General features: G+C 42.4%; 1 protein-coding gene across 1 annotated transcript in view; it reads right to left on the minus strand.

Annotated features, from left to right (window-relative positions):
- FLT1 (fms related receptor tyrosine kinase 1) overlaps positions 1-21,942 on the minus strand; it is a 173,145-nt gene that overhangs the window by 127,887 nt on the left and 23,316 nt on the right. Inside the window, exons 2-3 of the mRNA XM_030882597.2 lie at positions 18,174-18,270; positions 17,552-17,784 (exon numbers count right to left, since the gene is read on the minus strand). Coding sequence (XP_030738457.1) covers positions 17,552-17,784; positions 18,174-18,270 — 330 coding nt within the window. The remainder of the gene's footprint in view (positions 1-17,551; positions 17,785-18,173; positions 18,271-21,942) is intronic.

The following is a 21,942-nucleotide window of genomic DNA, read 5'->3' on the forward strand; positions in this document are numbered from 1 at the left end:
TTCAATAATGGACAGAACAACTAGACAGATGATTGAAAAGGAAATAGAGGACTTGAACAACACATAACCAACTAGACTTAACAGATATAAACAGAACACTCCACCCATCACAGCAGGACATACATTCTTCTCAAGTGCACATGGAACATTCCCCAGGATAAACTACATACTAGGTCATAAAACAAACTTCAATAAATTTAAAAGGATATAAATAACACAAAGTATGTTCTCTAACTACAGTGGAATGAAATTAGAAACGAATAAGTGAAAGAAACTTGAGAAACTCACAAATATTTGGAAATTAAATAACACACTCCTAAGTACCTAATGAATCAAAAAAGAAATCAAAAGGAAAATTAGAAAATACTTTGCGAATGAAAATAAAGACACAACATACCAAAACTTATGGGATGGAGCTAAAACAATGTTTACAGGGAAATTTACAGTGGTATGCCTATGTTGAAAAAGGAGAGAGATTTCAAGTCAATAACTATCTTCTACCTTAGAACTCTAGGTAAGGAACAGCAACCTAAACCTAAAGAAAAGAGAAGGGAGGAAATAATAATAAAGATTAGAGTGGAAATTAGCAAACCAGAGAACAGAAAAAACAATAGAAAAAATTCCATGAAACCAAAAGCTAGTTTTTTGAAAAGACGAACACAATCGACAAACCTTTTGCCAGACAAGCCAAGAGAAAAGACAAACTAATAAAATCAGAAAAGAAACTGTAGATATTACTACAAACATTACTAAAATAAAAAAAAGCATTATAAAGGAATAGTATAATTGCATGCCAATAAATTAGATACCAGATGAAGTGGACAAGTTCCTAGAAAGACAAAAACTACTGAAACTAGCTCAGCAAGAAACAACCTGAATATACCTGTAAGTAAAGAGATTAAATTAGTAATCAAAACACTGTCTACAAAGAAAAACCCAGGCCCAGATGGCAAGTGAATTCTATCAGACATTTAAAGAACTAATACCAATTCTTCACAAACTTTTCTTAAAAAATAGAAGAGAAGGGAAAACTTCCCAATTCATTTTATGAGGCCAGTATTACCCTGACACCAAAACCAAAGACATCACAAGGAAACTACAGGTCAATATCTTTTATGAATGTGGATGCAAAAAACTCAACAAATTCCTAACAAACTCATTATATATAAAAGAATTATGTACCATAACCAAGTGGAATTTGTTCCAGGAATGCAAGGTTGGTTTAACCTCCAAAAATCAGTGTCATTAATATACCATATCAATACAATAAAAAACAAAACCTACATGATCATTTCACAAGGTGGAGAAAAAGCAGTTGACAAAATCCAAACCCCTTTCATGATAAAACTAGGAATAGAAGGGAACTTCCTCAATCTGATAACGGGCATACACCAAAAAAACCTAACAGCTAACATCACACTTAATGGTTAAATACTGGATGCTTTCCCCCTAGGATTAGGTACAAGACAAGGTTGTCCACTCTCATCAGTTCTATTCAACATTGCACTAGGGCTTCAATGGCTATAATGGCTATTATGAAAAATGCTGCAATAAACATTCCAGCCAGTGCAATTAGGCAAGAAAAAGAAATAAAGGGCACCCAGATTTGAAAGGAATAAATTTTCTCTATTTTCAAATGACATGATTTGTATATAGAAAATCCTAAGGAATCTACTAAAAATCTATCAATTGGAACTAGTAAATGAGTTCAGCAAGATTTCAGGATTCAAGATCAATAAACAAAAAAGAATTATGTACCTCTATGTACTTGCAATCAACAATCTGAAAATAAAAATTTTAAAATTCGTTTAAAATAGCGTCAAAAAGAATAAAACACTTAGGAATATACTTAACAAAAGAAGTGTGAAACTTATACTTTGAAAACTGCAAAATGTTGTGGAAAGAAATCAAGGCTCTAAAGAATTGGAAAATCTCCAATGTTCGTGAACTGGAAGACTTAATATTGTTAAGACGGCAGTGCTCCTCAAATTTATCTGTAGCTTCCACACAATCCCTATCAGAACGCCAGCTGACTTCTTTGTAGAAATTGACAAGCTGATTCTAAAATTCAGAATTGAAAGGGATCCAGAAGTGCCAAAACAATCTTGAAAAAGAACAAAGTCGGAGGACTTGGTCTTCTCAATTTCAAGAGTTACTACTAAAACTATAAACAACAATGATTAAGACAGGATGGTACTGGCATAAGGACAGACATATAGATCAGCGGGGTAGACTAAGAGTCCAGAAATAAGCCCACGAGTCCATGGTCAGTTGGTTTTCGACAAGGCTGCCAAGACCATTCAATGGGGAAAGATCTGTCTTTTCAACAAATGGTGCTGGGGCAACTCCACGTGCAAGAAAATAGAATTGGACTTTCACGTCACACCGTATATAAGTATGAACTCGAAATGTATCAAAGGATTACGTTTAAGAGGTAAAACTGTAAAACTCTTAAAAGAAAGCACAGAGGTAAATCTTCATGATCTCAGATTTGGCACCGGATTCTTATATATGATACAAGCAACAAACGAAAGAAACAGATCAACTGGACTTCATCAAAATTTAAAACTTTTGTGCTTCAAAGAATACTATCAAGAAAGTGAATGCCCAGAATGTGAGAAAATATTTGAAACGTATATATCTGATAAGAGATTTGTATCTAGAATATATATTTAAATATCTAGAATACGTTAAAATCTAGACATAGATATATGTATCTTAACACATTTCTCTAAATTATATGTCTAAAGTATAAAATATATAATATATATTTATAATATATAACTATATAAAATATATTTATATTAACAACAAAAAGTTGAAGAACTCTTACAACTCAGTAACAAAGACAACCCAATTAAAAAAACGGAAAAGGGATCTGAATAGACATTTCTTCAGAGAAGATGTACAAATAATCAATGAGCACATGAAAAGACGCTCAGCATCGCAAGCCATCAGGGAAATGCACATCGAATCCACAATGAGATACTGCCTCATATGCACTAGGATGGCTACGACAGAAAGAAATGATAACAATTATGGGTGAGAATTTAGAGAAACTGGAACCCTCCTAAGCTGCTGGTGGGAATGTAAAATGGTACAGCCACGTTTGGAAATCGTTAAGCATGCAGTTACCACGTGACCTGGCATTTCCTCCCCTAGGTATCTACCCTAGAGAATAAAAACTTATATACACACAAAAACTTGTATAACGAATGTTTACTGCAACATTATTCATAATAGCCAAAAGACGGAAACAACTCAAATGTCCATCTACTGATAAATGGATAACTAAAACGTGGGAGACCCGTACCATACAGTGGAATATTATTTGGCAATTTAAAACAATGAAGTGCTGATGAGAACCTGCTGTATAGCACAGGGAACTCCAGTCCACTTCGCTGTACAGTAGAAACTAACAACACTGTAAAACAATTATACCCCAATTAAAAAAATAAAGGAAGTGCTGATACATGGTACAGCACAAATGAACCTCAAAACATTATGCTGAGTGAAAGAAGCCAGCACATATATGTGAACACTGGTGATGTGGTAATGGCTACGTATGTCTGTCCGTGTGCTAAAGAAAATTAAACTGTACAATTTAAAAAGCTGAATTGTATGGTATGTGAATGATATCTCAAAAAGCATATTTTGAAAGAAAACAGAACTTTGGGCTCTTTCTCAGAAATGGTGACCCACTGTTTCCTGAGCTGGAACGGTTCCTGAAGATTATCCAGTGCAAACTCCTTACCTTATGGGTCTTTTCAACCTTTCTCTCCCATTCCCGTTTACATTCAAGGAGGCCACTCACCAAAAAAAAATGGAATTTTCTCCTGTGACAAAGTCTTTTTTTTTTTTTTTTTTGCCGTACGTGGGCCTCTCACCGCTGTGGGCTCTATCATTGCAGAGCACAGGCTCCGGACGCGCAGGCTCAGCAGCCATGGCTCACGGGCCCAGCCGCTCCTTGGCATGTGGGATCTTCCCAGACCGGGGCACGAACTCGTGTCCCCCGCATCGGCAGGCGGACTCTCAACCACTGCACCACCAGGGAAGCCCTACAAAGTCATTTTGATTGTAAACATGTAGTTTAGTTCCCCTTGGCAGCCCCAGGTCAGTGGGGAGCACAGTGAAACATCTCTGCCTTTAATCAGCTGGGAGGTTACTACTTGACTGGTGTATCTGAGTATTATAGTCCACACAGTATTTCCTAGTGAGCTATCCCCATTATCAGTCAGATCTTCATCTTGATCAATTAAAGCACCTCAAAAGAAAAGAAAGAAGAAGAGAAAGCTAGGAAGGAAGGGAAGAAGGAAGACAGGGAAGGAGGAAGGATGGACAGACGGATGGATGGACAGACGGACGGACGGACGGACGGACAAAGGAAGGAAATGAAACAGAAATAAAGGAGAAAGGAAAGGAGAAAGCAAGCAGCTCTGACGGACAGCCACAACTCCTTCTCCTACTGCCAAGATTTTGGGTCATGTCCCAAGTTCTATTATTCAGCTCTGCCTCTGAATCATAAAACTGTAAAACTGTTAAGGGACTTGTATGATACCCTAACACTGACTCTCATGTTATACAAGAGGAAACTGAGCCCCAGAGAGAAGGAGAGACCTTCCCACAGCATAGGAATAGTACAAACGGCTGAGCCAAACCTGCATTCAGGTGTCCTGGTCCTAGACCATCCTCTCTCCACCACACCAAAATCCAGCCCTGACCCTCCTGAATGACTCGGGAGTGAAAACTACACCTTCAAATACCCGACCAACGGGATGGAAGGAAGGAAGCGTGGAGGGAAGGAAAGATGGCACTGAGACAGGGATAACATGGGATCTTCTGGCAGGAGATTAGAAATATGAGATGACAGACTGATAAGAAATTCTCACTGTTAACATCAAGCTTGAGTCATTGGACCCTCTGCTTAGCTCTCTCTGCTGTAAGGTGCTGGGGGTTCTTTGGGGGGTCTCTGTGACCACCTCAGGACCAAGAGCAGACAAAGTCCTGTCTTACAGAGCCTAGAGATGGAAGTCCTTCCAAGCGGACCGTCATCCTCCAGTGCGGGGGGGGGGGGGTCCTGCTCGCTGGGACACAGGTTCTCCTAGAGGGCAGCTGCCCATCAGGAGAACATTCCCTCCAGGGTCATGCACTGTAGGAGTCGGGAATCAGGGTTCTGTTGAGGTCAGGCACTGCCACCCTGCGACTCTATTTCCTCTAGAAAATGGGACAGGCACTTTCCTGCCCCCAAACCTGTTATTTGTTATGCATGCACGTGAAATGTCCACACTGGGAGAAGCACACTGACATCCCTCCGCGGTGGGGGGGGGGGGGCAGGGGGGAGAGGCAGGGAAGGCAAAGGGGGGCGGGGTAGCCGTATGCAAGGCAGTAGGGCTGGTGGCCGCTGAGAACGTGAGGCCATGTCTGGAAGGGGCAGTCCCTGCTTGCTGCAGACAGCTGTTGCCAAGTGGGAATACAGGCCAGCGTGGCTAGAGTTTCCAGTTTTTAAAGATAAGTAGGAAATCAGATTTTTATGTGAACTCCTCCAATTATTAAATACTGGCAGCGAAAAGCACTACGCCTGCCAATCAAAACGTTTGTCAGCTGCATCTGGTCCGAACACTTCCAGTCTGCAGCCCGGCACTGCCCCCCATGGCCCCCCACACAAAGTTCCAAGGGAGTCGTGGGTGGGGAAGCTCAGCAAGGCTGTGTTGCCAAGAGCAGGCACCTCGGAGTCCACCAAAGCTTGACTTGGGAACTTACACAAAGTACCCAAACTTGAATGTGGTATTAAATTTCTTCAACTTTCCTGTAAAAGGAGACTGATAATAGAATTTTTCCCATTGGGTTTCAAGGATGAAATGAGATGCTATATGGTAATGAACCTCAGCTAGGGATCAATAAATGATAGAGATGCACACTAGGCCCTACCCAAATCTCAACAGTGGAAAGGCCCTGGGGCATCAGCTGATCCAACCCCACCAAGTGAGCACCTGTGCTGTGCTTGAAAGCCTAGACACACGGGGAACTCACCACCTCCCAAGACAGGTCGTTCCACTGTCGGATAGCTTTAGATGTTAGACAGTGTTTTCTTACATCGAGCTGAAATCTGCCTGTCTTGACTTCTTTCATTCTTAAATAGTAGCTCTGCCATCTAGGATTATAAAGATGAAGCTTAATCTCTTTCCCACATAGGAAAACTTTGAAGGAGACGATCACACACTCATGTCTCCTATTTTCCCACCTAATTCTTTACTTTTTTAAACATTTCAGTTCCTTTAGTTGTTCCTTGCCAGTGAAAATAAGAAAACCATCAAATTACTTAACACTCACAACCCGGTGGGGCAGGTACCCATTTTACAGATGAGGAAAATGAAGTTTGGGGGACAGGTTAAGGAATTTGCTCAGAATTCCTGTCTTCATTGTCCCTCTTGAAATGTAAACTAAACAGTATGACTAGCACCCCCTTTATTCTGAACCCCGTCTATTTGTTAATGCAGTTCAAGGCTGGGTTCCTTTTCTTGGTGAATGTGGAGTCAACTAGAAGCCTGAAGTCTTTCTCGCATGTGTTGTCTCAGCCGCCACCTCCCACAGCCCGTAGTCCTAGAGTGGTTAGCGGGTTTTGCAAGCCAGATACAGTCCTTTACACTGATTCCTGTCAAATCGCATTTGGTTAATCCCAGGTCACAGTTCTAGTCAGCTGGACATTTTTTTGGACGGTGATTCTGTCACGTGACATGTGCATCTTTGCCCCTGATTTGGCCCCTTTGCTCCGTGTGCCCTTCGTTTCCTCATTAACGCCCAGGAGGCCAGGTGAGACTAATATAAATTTTAAAACCTCATGTTTGGGCTTCCCTGGTGGCACAGTGGTTGAGAGTCCGCCTGCCGATGCAGGGGACACGGGTTCGTGCCCCGGTCTGGGAAGATCCCACATGCCGCGGAGCAGCTGGGCCGGTGAGCCATGGCCGCTGAGCCTGCGCGTCCGGAGCCTGTGCTCCGCAACGGGAGAGGCCACAACAGTGAGAGGCCCGCGTACCGCAAAAACAAAACAAAACAAAACAAAACTCATGTTTGTTTCACTTAGCAAAGACCTCTGAGCACCTCCTACTTGGCTGGAGCCATCAGGGTGAGCAAGACAGTCGGTGCTGTTCCTCACAGAATGGGTGAGGTGAGTGCTACGTGAGGGGGGGGGTCAAACCTAGATTGGGGGGTCTGAGGAGCTTCCCAGGACGGGTGATGTTTAACTCAAGACCTGAAAAATAAGTGCGAGAACGCTGGTGCTGAAGAGTGAGGGAGGGGTGGGGAGGGGTGGGGTGTACCCGGCAGAGCACCCCTGGTCTAGGCCCCTCTTACTGCTCTCTTCCCATAGTGCTTTACAATATGACTAGTTGTAAACTATTTTATTTGTATCACTAATTGCAGACCCTTGACAGTTAAGGGGATCATCTTTGGACTTCCTCCCCTGCCCAGCACAGTGCCCGTCACCATGGTAACTACTATTGACTGGTCCCCCTATAAGCGTAGGCACAGTGCTATGGATATTACCTCACCGAATCTCCTGACAAATGCACAACGCACCACTCTTCTGGTTTTACAAATGAGGAAACCGAGGCTCGCAAGATGGTAACAGCAGCAACAGTAGCAGCAGTAACAGGTAAGCAGTGCACACGACACGCCAGACACTAAAACTAAGCACTTTATATGTATAAACTCCTGATGGGAAAGGGGGCTGCTGCCTTCTCCACTGCGTACTAGTTATATGACTAGTTAGATGGGCAGTTACTCAACCTCTCTGTGAAAAGGAGATGAAAATGATAGAGCTGCTTCCTAGGGTTATCAGAATGAAATCATTAACCAATACAGGTGCCTAGGATAGCACGTAACACACAGTGAGACCTAAGAGTGAACTGTTATTAAGGAATCTGTACAAAGACAAAGCCTTCTCATGTATCAGAACAGGGACTGAATCTAATTTGAACCCTAGATCATGTTTTCTCAAATATAGTTTATTTACACACACACTACTATGCATAAAATAGATAATCAACAAGGACTTACTGTATAGCACAGGGAACTCTACTCAATATTCTGTAATCTAAATGGGAAGAGAATTTGAAAAAGAACAGATATAGGTATAAATGAATCACTTTGCCGTACACCTGAAACTAACATTGTACATCAACTGTACTCCAATATAAAATAAAAAACATAATATAGTAATTGATATTTGACGAAGGATGGAAGAGAGGGGCATTGATTGCACTAGTAAGTCACCAATCGTGAATAGCACAGTCAGTTAGCCAAGATGACTGCCAACACAACCCAGCAAAAATGCACTGGATGCCCAAACAACAAATATTTAAATAGTAAAGGAAAACTAAAGAGTGTCCAAACTGCAAGGATCACGGAGATCAAAACTAGGGCACCTCCTCGTCTCTAGGCGGGGTTGGCATTTCATTACCGTCGTTAGAGAAAGTTATGAAACGTCAGAAACTTAAAGCCTTTTCAGCCTGAGGCGATTTCTCCTGAAAAAGTCCCTTGCTCATTTTTCTTAAAAAAATTACACAAAGGAGATTTTTAAAAAATCCTTAAAAACCATAAAGTTTTGATGGACAATCTTTCACACGTTCTGTCTGTGGGGCGGAAAATGAGAGGATATGGTCGATTTTATTGGATTTTTATTTGGCCTTCACTGCCATCTCGAGATTTCATAATTCTACCTCAGTCACTAATTTTTCCTGGTCTTGGGTTGTGTCCAAGTGGCTCAGTCAAGAGTATGTTCATTCTGATTATTTTTGAGGATTTATGTAGTTGTACTCAACGCCTGGTGACACAGAACAGTGTTACTGCGAGCAAAGCTCAGCTGTGTGGCTCTCGAGAGCCGGCACGCCACATTTTTTTGGTATGGAGCCTAGAGAGTGTCGGGAAAAGCTCTCTCTGAAGGAATGACCTGGACGTTTAATGGGCAGGTACCATCAAGGGCTAAGGGTGAAATTCCTAGGAACACGCTAGGTGAACACAGGGCTTGAGGCAAGGGCTAAAGAAGACGTGACACTCCCGACTTCCAACAAACCCACCACCACAGGTGGCTTCTGTCCCAACCACATGTAAATGTTTCCTACAATCAAGGTCCCTTGGTGTCTAATGACAAAAATGTCTCTAGAAGGGAAATGTGAAACGCCAGGGCTTGAAGATATCAAGAGTGTCTTCCATCAAATTTTCAAGTAGCTGGAAGGAGAATGGATAAGAGTTAAGTCACTCTTCTCTAAACTTTTGCCCTGTGGTCCTAATCAGCTGTTCTCCATCCCCACCCCCGCCCCATGATGGAGAGAACAGATAGTCTCCTTCACGCCTCAGCCTTAGAAGAAGCACAGCACCAGCCTGTAGAGGGGTCTGTTTCCCAAGGAAAACTCCAACCAACCATGTCGTCGGTGTCTATTTTATAATCCTAGCAATATGTGTTTCCTCTTTTTCACAACTTCATCAAACTGCAAAAAAAAAAAAAAAAAAAAAATCCAGCAAAACCTGACCTTGTATTAGATGTTTGATGAAGCTGTATGCAGAGAGGCCAGAGAATTCCTAGGAATTCTTTACAGAGGATCGTTTGAAGTAGAATTCTGCAAATACAGGTCAGCCTCAAACTGCCACCTCTTTAGGAAACCCACCTGGGCTTCCAGACGCGTAATCCAAAGGCTGAGAGTCCAAGCTCTGTTCACCCCAACGTGTTCATCTGTCTCCTGGGCAGATACATCAGGCAATGATGTGAGAAGGATGGCGAACAAGATCTACCACCCAACCTGTCTGCACTGGCTGCTTCCTGGGGGTACGAGGTGTCTAGTACACTTTCTTCTCCACAACTCTGGGCTTCAAGCAGCATCAGGCTTAGTCCCTGAGACCAAAACTCTGGGAAGCCATTCTTACGGGAGTATTCGTGCTAGAATAAGCAGAGGTTTCAGAAAGTAAGTGGAAGAAGCCATGCATTGAGGATAGAGATGAAGTGAGTACGGGAGGTGAGGGGAGCAGCTTTGCCAATGGGCAGCGGGAGGGGTGATGAGTACCTGTTGAAACTGACTTTTAAAACCAGAGAAGACCCTGGACAGTAACCAAGCAATAACAGATAATATCATAAATTTGCTAAGAAATCCAGACCTAAAGAACTTGGCCAACCTATGGCTAAGTGGTCTATTTTTTAAGACGGTTTCTTTGTTGTTTGTTTGTTTTTTTTTCCTACAAAATGTCAACTGTTTTAGCCTGCTTTTCCTCAGAGGAGAATTTTGATGAATGGAAAAAAATAGTTTCTCTTGAAAGTTTCTCTCACAAAAATACAAAAATGATGCCACTGAAAATGTTTCAGAGGCTTTGAAAATCTGTTCAGCCTCTCTCTCTCTCCCCATCACGGTTCTGACCTGCATGGAAGGCGGCGCGTTGACAAGGCAGCCAGGGATGCAACTGAAAGCACAGAGACCTCCTCTCACTTTGGGCTGGGGGTCTGACACCCTTCGCGCATCCCTACCTTAGAACTGTTATCACCACCCGGGAAAAAGTGCAGATGGGGAAACTCTGAGTACATCTGCAGATCACTACTCTTTTCCTCAACGTCCCTGCTTGTTTCATGGCCGTGCTGATTGGACTTGCCACACACTGTGGCAAACTGGGCAACAGGCAACCACTGCTCAGCCGCTACCCAGTGAAGCAGTGCTGCCCCAGCATCCTGGGCACGCCCCGCGGTGCGCCGGACCCGGGTAGGAGTCCAGGGTAGGTGGTGTTGGAGCAGAACGATCCATACAGCCTCAGTAAGTTCTATTGCGGGGCTCAGTAAGGACCATTAGAGGCTTTCTCTTCAGTCCCTGGAAAGACGCGCTTCTGGGCAATAGCTATTATTTTAAGAAGTTCAACCTGTACCTTTTAAAATCCTCATAGATCTATTGTAAGTCACGGTCCTAGAAAGGAACCAGGGGCCTCCAAAACCCTAAGATGCCGCAACTCTGCTCTTCGTACCTTCCACAGAACGGGAGGGCCCTGCGGGCGGCAGGTGTGTGACCCGTGTCTACAGACGGACGCCATCTGCTGACTGCAGCTCCTGGGTCACACCTATTTGTGGGAAACCCCATGTCAGGAATGTGAGGAGTGTGTACTGCATAAACCCACACACTTTATGACGGGTTGTAGCCACATCAACTCGAGGAGAGGGGTTATTTCCACCACCACGTTCTCGCCAGGCCTCCGTTTCAGGAGTGGCGTGCAAAACACACCACGGTGCTTGCGATTGGTGCTGTTTTCTTAAACACGAAGTCCAGAAATGACCTGTCTCAACCTGTTACAATTTTAGTAAGTTTACCTGTTTACACTTTAACAAGATTGAAACTTTTAAACTTATGGTACTGAGTTCCACAATAAGAACTACATTTCACTTCAGACCCATTGAACACCTACACACACTCATATGTATTTTACATATATGTGAGTATAATGTATATATGTTGCGTATTTTATAAAATGGAAACAAAAGATGTTAAAAGTTCCACTAAATGTTTACCCTTACTTTTTGCAATATACTTGGATATTTTCCATTTTATTCTGTTATTTTGGGGCGGGGGGCCCCGCAGCTTGCGGGATCCTAGTTCCCCAAACACGAATCCAAACCAGGCCCCCCGGCAGTGAAAGCGCGGAGTCCCAACCACTAGACCGCCAGGGAATTCCCCTGCTTAATTTTTTTAAATGCTGATGACAGACCACTAATTTGATTACACAGCCCATTGATGGTTGGGATTTTTAAGAGCCCTGCTCATCTTGGTAAACAGAATGATGTCTCTTTCCCTTGCCACGTGAGCTGGAACGCAGCGATGAAAGAGTGGGTGCCCGAACAAGTTCTGACCCCATCAGGCAGCAACACAAAGCTGTCTGGGATCGGGATTTGTTTCCCTAAGGCCTATCACTCAGAAGAACACCCCGAAACCCATGTAACCTACCATGCCTCCAAAGAAAGAAGACAACGTTGAATTTGAAATTTAAAAGAATGTAATAACTGTAGAATGTACACTGTCAAAGATGAACAGTTGGTTCCTAGTTTGAAATCAATAGCTGAAACTGTAGCATCGCGGAAACAGTCTTAACCTTGGGATCTGACCTGGATTCTCATCCTGGCTTGTCATTTTATTCGCTCTGTCTTGAGCAGGTCACAGCGCCTGTTTTCTCATACATAAAATGGAAGAAATAATACCCAAGTGGTTTATCTCAGAGAGTTATGTAAAAGCCCTTCAGGAAAACCCGATGTGTTGAACAAGCGAGTATGTTGAATCCTTTTCAGAATATCTGCACCTTTAGTATTTTTACTCGTTGGAGATCCCCGAGCCACACAGAGCTTTTTCCCACTAAATACGTTTAGGTGAAGACACAATGATCATTCTCTCCCAGGATATCTGGGTTGTTAGAATTTCTACTACTTTTCAATACATACGCAGTGCGTCTGATCATTTTTCTACCTGAAAGTAAGCTGCTATGCAAATCTCATTCATTTTATACATAAAGGAGAACCAAAGGAAGGGAAATCTGTTGTGAAAATGCTCCAACCCATTTGCTTTAATAGGCGTAGAGAGTAAAACAACCAAGTAAAGAGAAGCAGAAGAGATGAGTTTCTTTTACAAGGAAGAACTAGAAGATATCCACCCAACCACAGCGCAGACTCCCATTTTCCTTTCCCTTTTCAATTATAATGCTTCAAGAGAAGACATTATACTTAAAGAGCCCCGAAAGTCTTGGACCTGGAGAGGGGAAGGGTATATAGGCTGACTTCAAAGCGTGGGGAACTCAACAGACTAAGTTCAAGGTCTTCTTAACTAAATTAGAGACACTGACAAAGTACTAATTACTTTGGAGACGCCATTAAAATCTCTTCTGGTTAGTTTCCTTACTTTACAGGCAAAACTCATATATTAAAATACTAATTGCAATGAAATCCTCTAACTTAGAAAAGGCTGACCTGGAGCCAATTTCTTGCCTATACCAAAAGGTCAGAAAAGAAATGCAAGTGTGTTCCTTTTTCCCTGCAAGGCGGATGAACACTCCCTAAGTAGCCCTGGCATTACCATTCAGCTAACATCTTTTTGTTTTGTAATTAGTAAAGCATCGGAGGGGTACTTTTTGTTTTTCCTTATGACCCAGAATTTTGTAGCTATAATCGCTGGGGTACTCCACTCATTTTCCCAAAAGCAATTTTTAAAAAACGTATGTAGCATTTTTCAGTTACTCTCATTCAACAGCCACTTGTCAAGATCAAGCCAAGGGTGGGAATTTCCTGGCAGTCCAGTGGTTAAGACTTCGCCTTCCAGCGCAGGGGGTGCAGGTTCGATCCCTGGTTGGGGAACTAAGATCCCACATGCCTTGCGGCCAAAACACCAAAACAAAGAAACAGAAGCAGTATTGTAACAAATTCAATAAAACTTTAAAAATGGTCCACGTCAAAAAAAATTCTTTAAAAAACAAAAAAGATCAAGCCAAGGGTCTATCAGGAGAGGAAGATGATTGTCTTAGAATCAGTGTAATTTACTGAGACAAGGCTCTACTTGGCTATGGGACCTGGGACCAGTTGCCCAGGTGCCCCTACAGAACTCAAGTGTCACTTTCCCTCCTCCCTTCCACCACGACCCTCCAGCTCACCAAGGTGGATTGAGTCCCTCCAATCCATCACCTTCTGTCCTTTCCCACAGCTATGACAACGGTGACCTTGGCAGCAGCCCTACCTGGTGTTCCTGCCTCAGTCTTGACCCCTCTTGTCTCCTCCCGCCACTGAGAATCTGAAGGGAAAAATCTGACCACCTTACTCTGTTGCTAACCCTTTTCCGTCGCTCCCCATGTAGCCTCAAGTGAAATGGATTTTAGGCCCTTTGCTTGTAAAACGGAGAGAAGAAAGCTTCACGGGATTGTTGTGAGAATCGAACAGCATAATGTAAATAAAACCATTTGTTTAAATGAAAAAAAACCACGAATGTAAGAAGTTATTATATTAAGGGAAATTTAAACTTACCAGTAATTTAAATCCCAGGTCCCAGAGCCAAGTAGAGCCTTGGCTCAGTAAATTACACTGATTCTAAGACAATCATCTTCCTCTCCTGATATACCCTTGGCTTGATCTTTCTTTTTAAGAATTTTTTTTGATGTGGACCATTTTTAAAGTCTTTATTGAATTTGTTACAATATTGCTTCTGTTTTATGTTTTGGGTTTTTTTAAAGTAAAGTAGTTAAATGTAGTCACTTGAGTAATTAAATTGATAATTTATCTACTTGAGTAAATAAATTGAAATTAATGCATAATGTCAGAGGTTTGGTAGATTTCTACAAGCTGTAATGATAAAGTGGTGATACTGATTTTTCTGTACATTACATATACATATCAGAGGTTATGTCCAAATCAGTGCTCAGGTGGGAACCATCTAAATAACAGTTTGCTTATAATCCACATGCACGGTGTGGTATCACGCAGACAAAGCTATACAGCCCTGATTCTTTTTCTCAGAACCCTATCAGACTACAGATCTATGCCTTTTCAAAAGAGGTGTCCAATAGCGTTTCTCATCATTACAGAAAACCAAAATGAAACGCCAACACATCTGCAGATGCTTACCAGGGGCAGAAATCGTCCAAACAATAACATGTTCTAAAGTAAACATTCAACAATAATAAATAAGTGATAACCAGTTGACATCTAGTAAGTAGTCACAGCTGTGTATGAGGAACTGGTTGGAGTTATTAGTCCCAGAGACCATCCTGAGTCACAAGAGACCAGACCAGTTTTGTACCCCTGAATAAAATTAAACCTGTAATGTCGTAAATATTCAATAATAATGGAAGCCTGAGACCAAATCTTCTCAGACACAAAATTAATAAAAGAATGAAAATAGGAAATGCATAAAATGTTAGGATACTTGGAAAAGTTACAGCTGCTGAATGAATGAATTATATCATAGCTAACTTGGCTTTCAGTAAAGTGTGATTATGAGACCAATATCACTCTACCGGGAAACAGACAACAAAATCCGTGTTACTTTCAGAGCAGTGCAGTTACAGGCACCTAGCAAGTGTTCCCTAAATATTTGCTAACCAAGTTAACTGACAAAGAACATTCAGGTGCTCTCTTATGGTCCCTATTATTGATTCACATATCTTTTGTTATTAGTGCTATTTAAAAGTCACGTCTCATAAAGATTTTCCCAATGAACGCATATAATATTCACGGTATTCCAATAACAATGCCCTATGAAACACAATCAGCACATTTTGATATCCTTCCCTCTCCAAGAACAGTCTTTGAAACAGAGAATTTCCTTCTACCCAACCAAGTTGTGCAGGAGTTTTGAGATACTAGGACTCGTACCTTTATGCTAATGTTTGTGGGCTACTACCAGAGAGCAGACGTGATACATGACACCACAGCCAGTACTCACTCCCCCCAGCCTCATACCAGACAGCGAGAATGAGTGATGCCTCTCTTTCCTACTTGGCCTGAAATTCATCCTCACTGTCAATTTCAACAGAGTATTTCACACAGCCCTGTTAATCGCTTCATGTATTCATTTGACAAATATTACCGAATTCTTGCTATAAGCCAGGCGCTGTACCCGGGAGGCACTTTGCAGATAAAAGTAATTAAGGCAGACGTGGACCTTGCCCTCACAGGGCTTAGAATGACTATTGATTTGACACCCAGAGTGATCCTTACTTGCCAGATCTGCTCTATTGTATAGTGGAAGTGGAGATAATTCTAAATAGCTAAGTTTCTCTTCTGTTTTCAAAGGGGCTTGAAGCTGACAGGTTCTGCACACCTACCTACTGGCTGCATAACCCATGAGGCCTACTGAGTAATGTAGGAGTGAAAGATGAAAATAACCGAATGTCATTTCTTAGGGAAAAAAAGAGAAATGGTCTTTTACTCATTTAAGTGTTTGATTCGGTAGGTCAGACCAATTAACCCACAGGAGAAAGTTTTATAAGAATTTTAGTGTAAATGAAATTTCCCCCCATTTCCCCTAGAGAGACAGGAATAAAAGCATTTTCTTTCCTCCACAAGCACCAGAACATAACCTACTATGGAGAGCTAGAAAAAGAGAACAGATGTCTGAGCACATGCCTTTTTCCATCGCCACTGGCACACGTCGTGTCTGTGTCTCTCCCTTTAATCCTGCTCCCCCCCCGACCCCGCCCTCTCTTCCCTCTTGGAGAAGGCAGCTCTGCCTTCTCCAAGCCAAGATCCCTGGCCTCCTTCCTCCTCTTATTTTTAAGTGGGCTGGTTGCGTTCCTATGATGGCGATCAGCTAGCAAGTTGTCGCCTCCTCCAGTTCTCTGCCCACCCCACCCCCTCCCCCCGGAAAAGTGCAAGATGTACAAACAGGGGTTTGGCGGAGCAGGATAGAAAAGTGACTCAGTCAAAGCAGGCTGATGCGAGCTAGTATGTTACTGCCAATATCACACTACTGTTCTACTGTCTCTAAGACTAACCCTGAATCTGGAAAATTACATATTAGGCTCAGGTAAAACACTCCAAAAAAGATTCCCACCAAAATGTAAGTCTATGGTGCTGCCTTCAATGCAAAGACCCAGTTCTCTAACTCGCCGGGAGGAAGACCCAGGATGTGTGTTTAGGCTATTGACGCTGATGGTTGGTTGTTTTGTTTTTTTTAACTTGAGTTTGTGCCTGAGGTGCCTAATAATTTTGCTCCATGTGTTAGAGCTCTAGCTCTAAGGCTAGAGTCTTGTGCAAGTTTTGGAAACTGGCTGGAACAAAACAAGGAAGAACAAAGTGACAAGTCATCTTCCTTATTATTCCTTCCAGGGATCCATTGCTACTGCCACTTTATGTTTCTTTAAGGATTTTATATTTCTTCCCTCTGAATATTATTTCATTGCTTCATTCTCTAAAGAAGGAAAAAACTAAAAAATTATACTATAAAAATTATAACCAGAACATGATTCATTTTTTGTCTTTCGCCCTTTTCACTATGCAATGGCAGGTGGTGCTCTCATATCTTTCTAATACTCGCTTTGTGAACATGAAATAATACAGTATCATTAACTGGAATTAATTTTGTAACCTTCGAGTGACATTGCCAACATTACACTTACGAATTTAGTATAGAACCGTATTTTACAATTCCAACCTATCAGAGAATGCAGTTGTGTTAAAGGACAAAAATCTGTATTGTGTTTTGGGCTTCTCAATAATTAGGAAATAGAACTAAACGCTTGCCATTCATTTATTCATCCCACGATATGCCAGACAGTATTCTAGGTGCCATGGATACAGTGGTGAACAAAATAGACAAGAGTCTCTCCCTTAAGGGAGCATGCAATTGACTGACTGGTCCTTGAAAATTCTGGTTGAAACTGACACTCAGGAAATACATTAAGACGCACTCCACAAGTTTCAACAGCTAGGGTAGGCTCTCTTTCCTGGCCCACTTCTTTCACAGTCACTAGGAAAGCTCCCTTTCCAATGGATCAGGTGGATTTATGACCCACTGCAAAGTTACAGCAAAGAGAATGTAGAAAATGGAAGTCTTACCATTAATAAATATGTAGATTGTAGATTCTGCTTTCTTTTTCTTGGAAGCAGGTGTAGAGAGATATTTGCAGCTGTAGAAGCCAGTGTGGTTTGCCTGAGCCGCGTTCAAAGTCAAAGTACTGCAGAACTGCTTGCCACTCCTTCCACAGGCAGATTTCGTTATGCTCAGCCTCCGGCTTTGGCTTTCCTTATTCACTGTTGCAGGCAAAGACCAGGAATGGGCCCCTTCCCCTCTGCAGTCACAGATAAGAAAACAAAACACAGTCAGTCACGGCTGGGGCCAGTTCTGAAGCTGTCATTTCTAGCCTGATGTCTTTTCTTAAGTACAGTCACTTTCTTTACAGAAAAGTAACACATTTAGAAAAGCTTTTAAACAACTCAAAATGTTCGGGGCATCCCTTCTCCTGATTCCCTGTGAGTGAGTAATTCCCTCCCATCCCATGGATGAAGGAATCACCCTCCAGGGGAAGCTGGATGCGTGAGGTTTGCACTTGGCAGATGACGGAAGACCACTGACGTTTACCTGTCTACTCTGGGGGGGGCCACCTTTCTACTCTCCTAGGGAGTGGTTCTGCCTAAGGAAGAGCAATCAGATTGTCCCCAAACCAACACGGTCACTCACCTGCATTTGAGATACAGCGTCTGGCCTGCTTGCATCACGTGCTGGGTGCCTTTTAAACTCAGCTCAGGACCTTTTAATTTTGAACCTGAACTACATCCTGGAAAAAAAGTTTTTGAAATGTGTTATTTGCAAATTGCCCTCTAGTCTTTTTTTAAAAGGTGTATCTTTCCATAAAAGGTAACTTTTCATCTTTAACTTACTTGCATAGGCAAAATGGTATATCTGATACAAATTTATTTTAATTCACACATTTTTTTCTATTCCAAGACTTCCTGCTCATGAATATTGTATATCCTACTATGCCAGACGATCTACATAATATTCAAAAGCCCATTAATTTAGAACATTAATAAATTCAATCATGATTCAAAGTGCAACCATATTAAAATATATAGTGACTTCTTAAAAACTCTCAGGATTAAACGTCAATGTCATCCAAAATATATTTCTAATACTGAACTACCAACATGGGTCATCTGGTTACACAAGCCCGTCCGATCTTTTTCCTGAATACAAGGCATGGAACTTTTCCTGGACTCTAGACATAGTTCAGTCATTAGTTGAGCCATGATATTCTAGGCGAGTCATTTCTTTTTCTGAACTGGTTTCCTCATTTGGAAAACTAATTATAGAATCAAAATCAGTTTTAGAAGCCACTTGGTTTGTCTTACATAATCAACTTCCTTCTATAATGGAAGAGAAAAGAGGGAACTGTCTGCTCCTACATGACATTTGCAAAGTATATTTCACGGGGATCGTTGTGAGGCAATGAGATCAGCTATGCAAAAGTGTGCTCAAATCAACACATCTCCCTATGCCACAATATCTCCTCATGACACAGTATCTCCTCACGACACAATATCTCCATACAACACAGTATCCATCCCGGGGACCAGCTATGAGACCCTGGCCAGGTCACCTTCTCCAGATCTCAGTTCTCTTATCTGTAAGACGGCAGACTGGACTGCGTGACTTTGGTTCTCTGTCCATTTCTGACATCCCCAGACCCACGATTCTTTGAGCCATTGGTGCCACAGAGGTTGAGTCTCTGCTGAAGCTCTCGACTTAGCAGACAAGGTCTCTGATCAGGAGCCCTCCCCTCGTCCCCTGCTCTCCCCCTCCTCCTGGTAAAAGCAGGAGATGGGGCTCGGGATTAGCAGGGGTAAGGGTCAGCAGGAGGGAGAAAAGATATTCTTGGAAGGAGGGAAGTTATGTATGCAGAGCCGATCCTAGGGAATATCTTCTACATAAAAAATACGTTTCCAGGGCTTCCCTGGTGGCGCAGTGGTTGAGAGTCCGCCTGCCGATGCAGGGGACGCGGGTTCGTGCCCCGGTCCGGGAAGATCCCACACGCCGCGGAGCAGCTGGGCCCGTGAGCCATGGCCGCTGAGCCTGCGCGTCCGGAGCCTGTGCTCCGCAACGGGAGAGGCCACAACAGTGAGAGGCCCGCATACCGCAAAAAAAAAAAAAAAAAGTTTCCAAAGTGGAATCCAAAGCAGAAGATTGGGATCTTAGACCACAGACCTGCATGTGTCAGACTCCACGGGGTAGTCTAGCAATGCTCCCTAGTATTTCTCTCAGGTCCTAATATCGCAAAGAAAACTAGAGTCAGTGAAAGATCTGCCCTGGAAGCTTCATCTCTCCACTTCCTGCCTCGGCATTACTGGATGTGCTGCTCCCTGGCAACCTCACGTGTGAGCCAGAAAGTCCACAGGCACAGCATGGGGACTTGGTGCTCTGTTGTCTGGGTGGCAGACAGATGCCCCTGTCACCGACACCTAGCAGCATCACTCCCCTCCCCCACTCGCATCAAAGAACGTTTTGCTGGGTATGTAACTGCAAAGATGTTAGATGAACATTATCCGCTTTGCTGGTGTTGCTGATGATATTAATATTTTGAAAGTCACTTTTATATACAATAGGCCCTGGTATCAAATTATGATTGGAGCAAATGGCTCAATATTAACTAAATTTAAATTCGAATGACCGTTTTATCGAGCTCCCCTTGTTCTATCAAATAACCTCACAGAACAAGTCGACCCATTCAGGTACCTAAAGAAGAATTTTGTACTTTCCTCATGTTTACGAGTTTTCTGAAGTAACAGGGTAGCTCAGAATCAGTGATCCAGGAGGACACTACGTCTTTCAAAAGCCACAGCCAGCAGTTAATAACGCCTGCCCTAAAAAATGTCCAGGCCAGAACAGTTTCTGCCCTTCTTTGTGGCATGGAACTCCAGGGATTTAACTGAGCAATTGTTCGTGGGTTGGAAAAGGTCCACCCCAAGCTTCCTGTGGAAAATTCTGGCAATACTTGCAGGTATCTCTGTGGTGTGTGTGCACATAATGAGTTTTCCCATCCAGGAGAGGCCAAAGGGAAGATGCCTTCCTTCCCTGGTATGAGGTGATTCCTACTTTTTTCCCCCTTTTTTGTGGCTATTTTGGTTTCCAAATTGTGTGAATCTTTCTCTATCCGTGCCCTAGAACACCAGGACTCCTGACCCTTGTCAGAGAGGATCTTAAACCTTGAAAGAACCACCCAGATTCCAGCAGAGGGAGATGTGTCATGTAGAGAATATCCCTCAAAAAATATGCCAACCGCACATCCCTCTCTGCGGTCCCCACTCCAGCTTCCAACCAAAAGAAAACCACCTAACTGAGTGGTTAAATAAGACACTGAGAGAAAAATAGGATTATTGGAAAGCTAAGGGGGATAAATATTGAGAAAAATATTTTGCTATAGAATTTGTCTCCGCTGACATCATGAATTTTGCCCTTGGAACAAAGAAGCTAGATAAAAGTAGTCAATTGAAAGAAAGGAAAGGAGAGGTATCAGGAAACAGCATTTCGAAGTAACTGGACACTTTGGGACATCACATCCTTCAGTTAATAGGAAACTAGAATCTCATAAAGATGAACGGAAGTACCAAGACTACAGTTTAACAGGAAAACTCATAAAGAAAAAGGAAAGTGAGATATTTATTCCTCAACTGCTCTGAAATGTCATTAGGCCTTGAAATACTTCTTTGAAGCAGTTTAATGCCAATACACCCACTTGCGTCATGAATATTTAACACTTTTTGAGTGTCTCCTGCGTGTCAGACCCTTTCTCCATCTTGGTGGTGATGTGTATAAGGACGTGAATATGCATACATCCAAGATCTGATACCTTCTTCCCACCATGAGCAACTCTGTCTGCTCGACTCATGAGTAGCTCAGAGTCACATTGTCCACTTAGAAATAAATCCACAGGATACTTCATCTCGAAGGGTGGAGTGCTACAACCTAACAATGATCCCCCATTGTGAAGCTCGGATGTGGATCAGAACTTTCCACTGTTTGCCATGGTAGAGCCTAGAAGTCTCGTTTAAAAGAATCATTGTCGCCTCAGGAAACTAGCTGGTCCATGAACTATTGTTTTCATCAAAGTCAACTACGACAGAACAACGAGGGTCAAAGAGATCTCCTTATACGAGGAAAATTACTATTTAAATAAAACCAAACAAAAAACTCAATGCAATCAACATGAAAAGGCAGTCTACTGAATGGGAGAAAATATTTGCAAATCGTATGTCTGATAAGCGGTTGATATTTAAATAAAACCAAACAAAAAACTCAATGCAATCAACATGAAAAGGCAGTCTACTGAACGGGAGAAAATATTTGCAAATCGTATGTCTGATAAGGGGTTGATGTTCAAAATATATATTTAAAAAACCCACATACAACTCAATAGGACAAAACCAAACCATCCAATTTTAAAAATGGGCAG

Source organism: Globicephala melas, chromosome 18 (genome assembly GCF_963455315.2).
Source record: "Globicephala melas chromosome 18, mGloMel1.2, whole genome shotgun sequence".
In the NCBI taxonomy this organism is placed as follows: Eukaryota; Metazoa; Chordata; class Mammalia; order Artiodactyla; family Delphinidae; genus Globicephala; species Globicephala melas.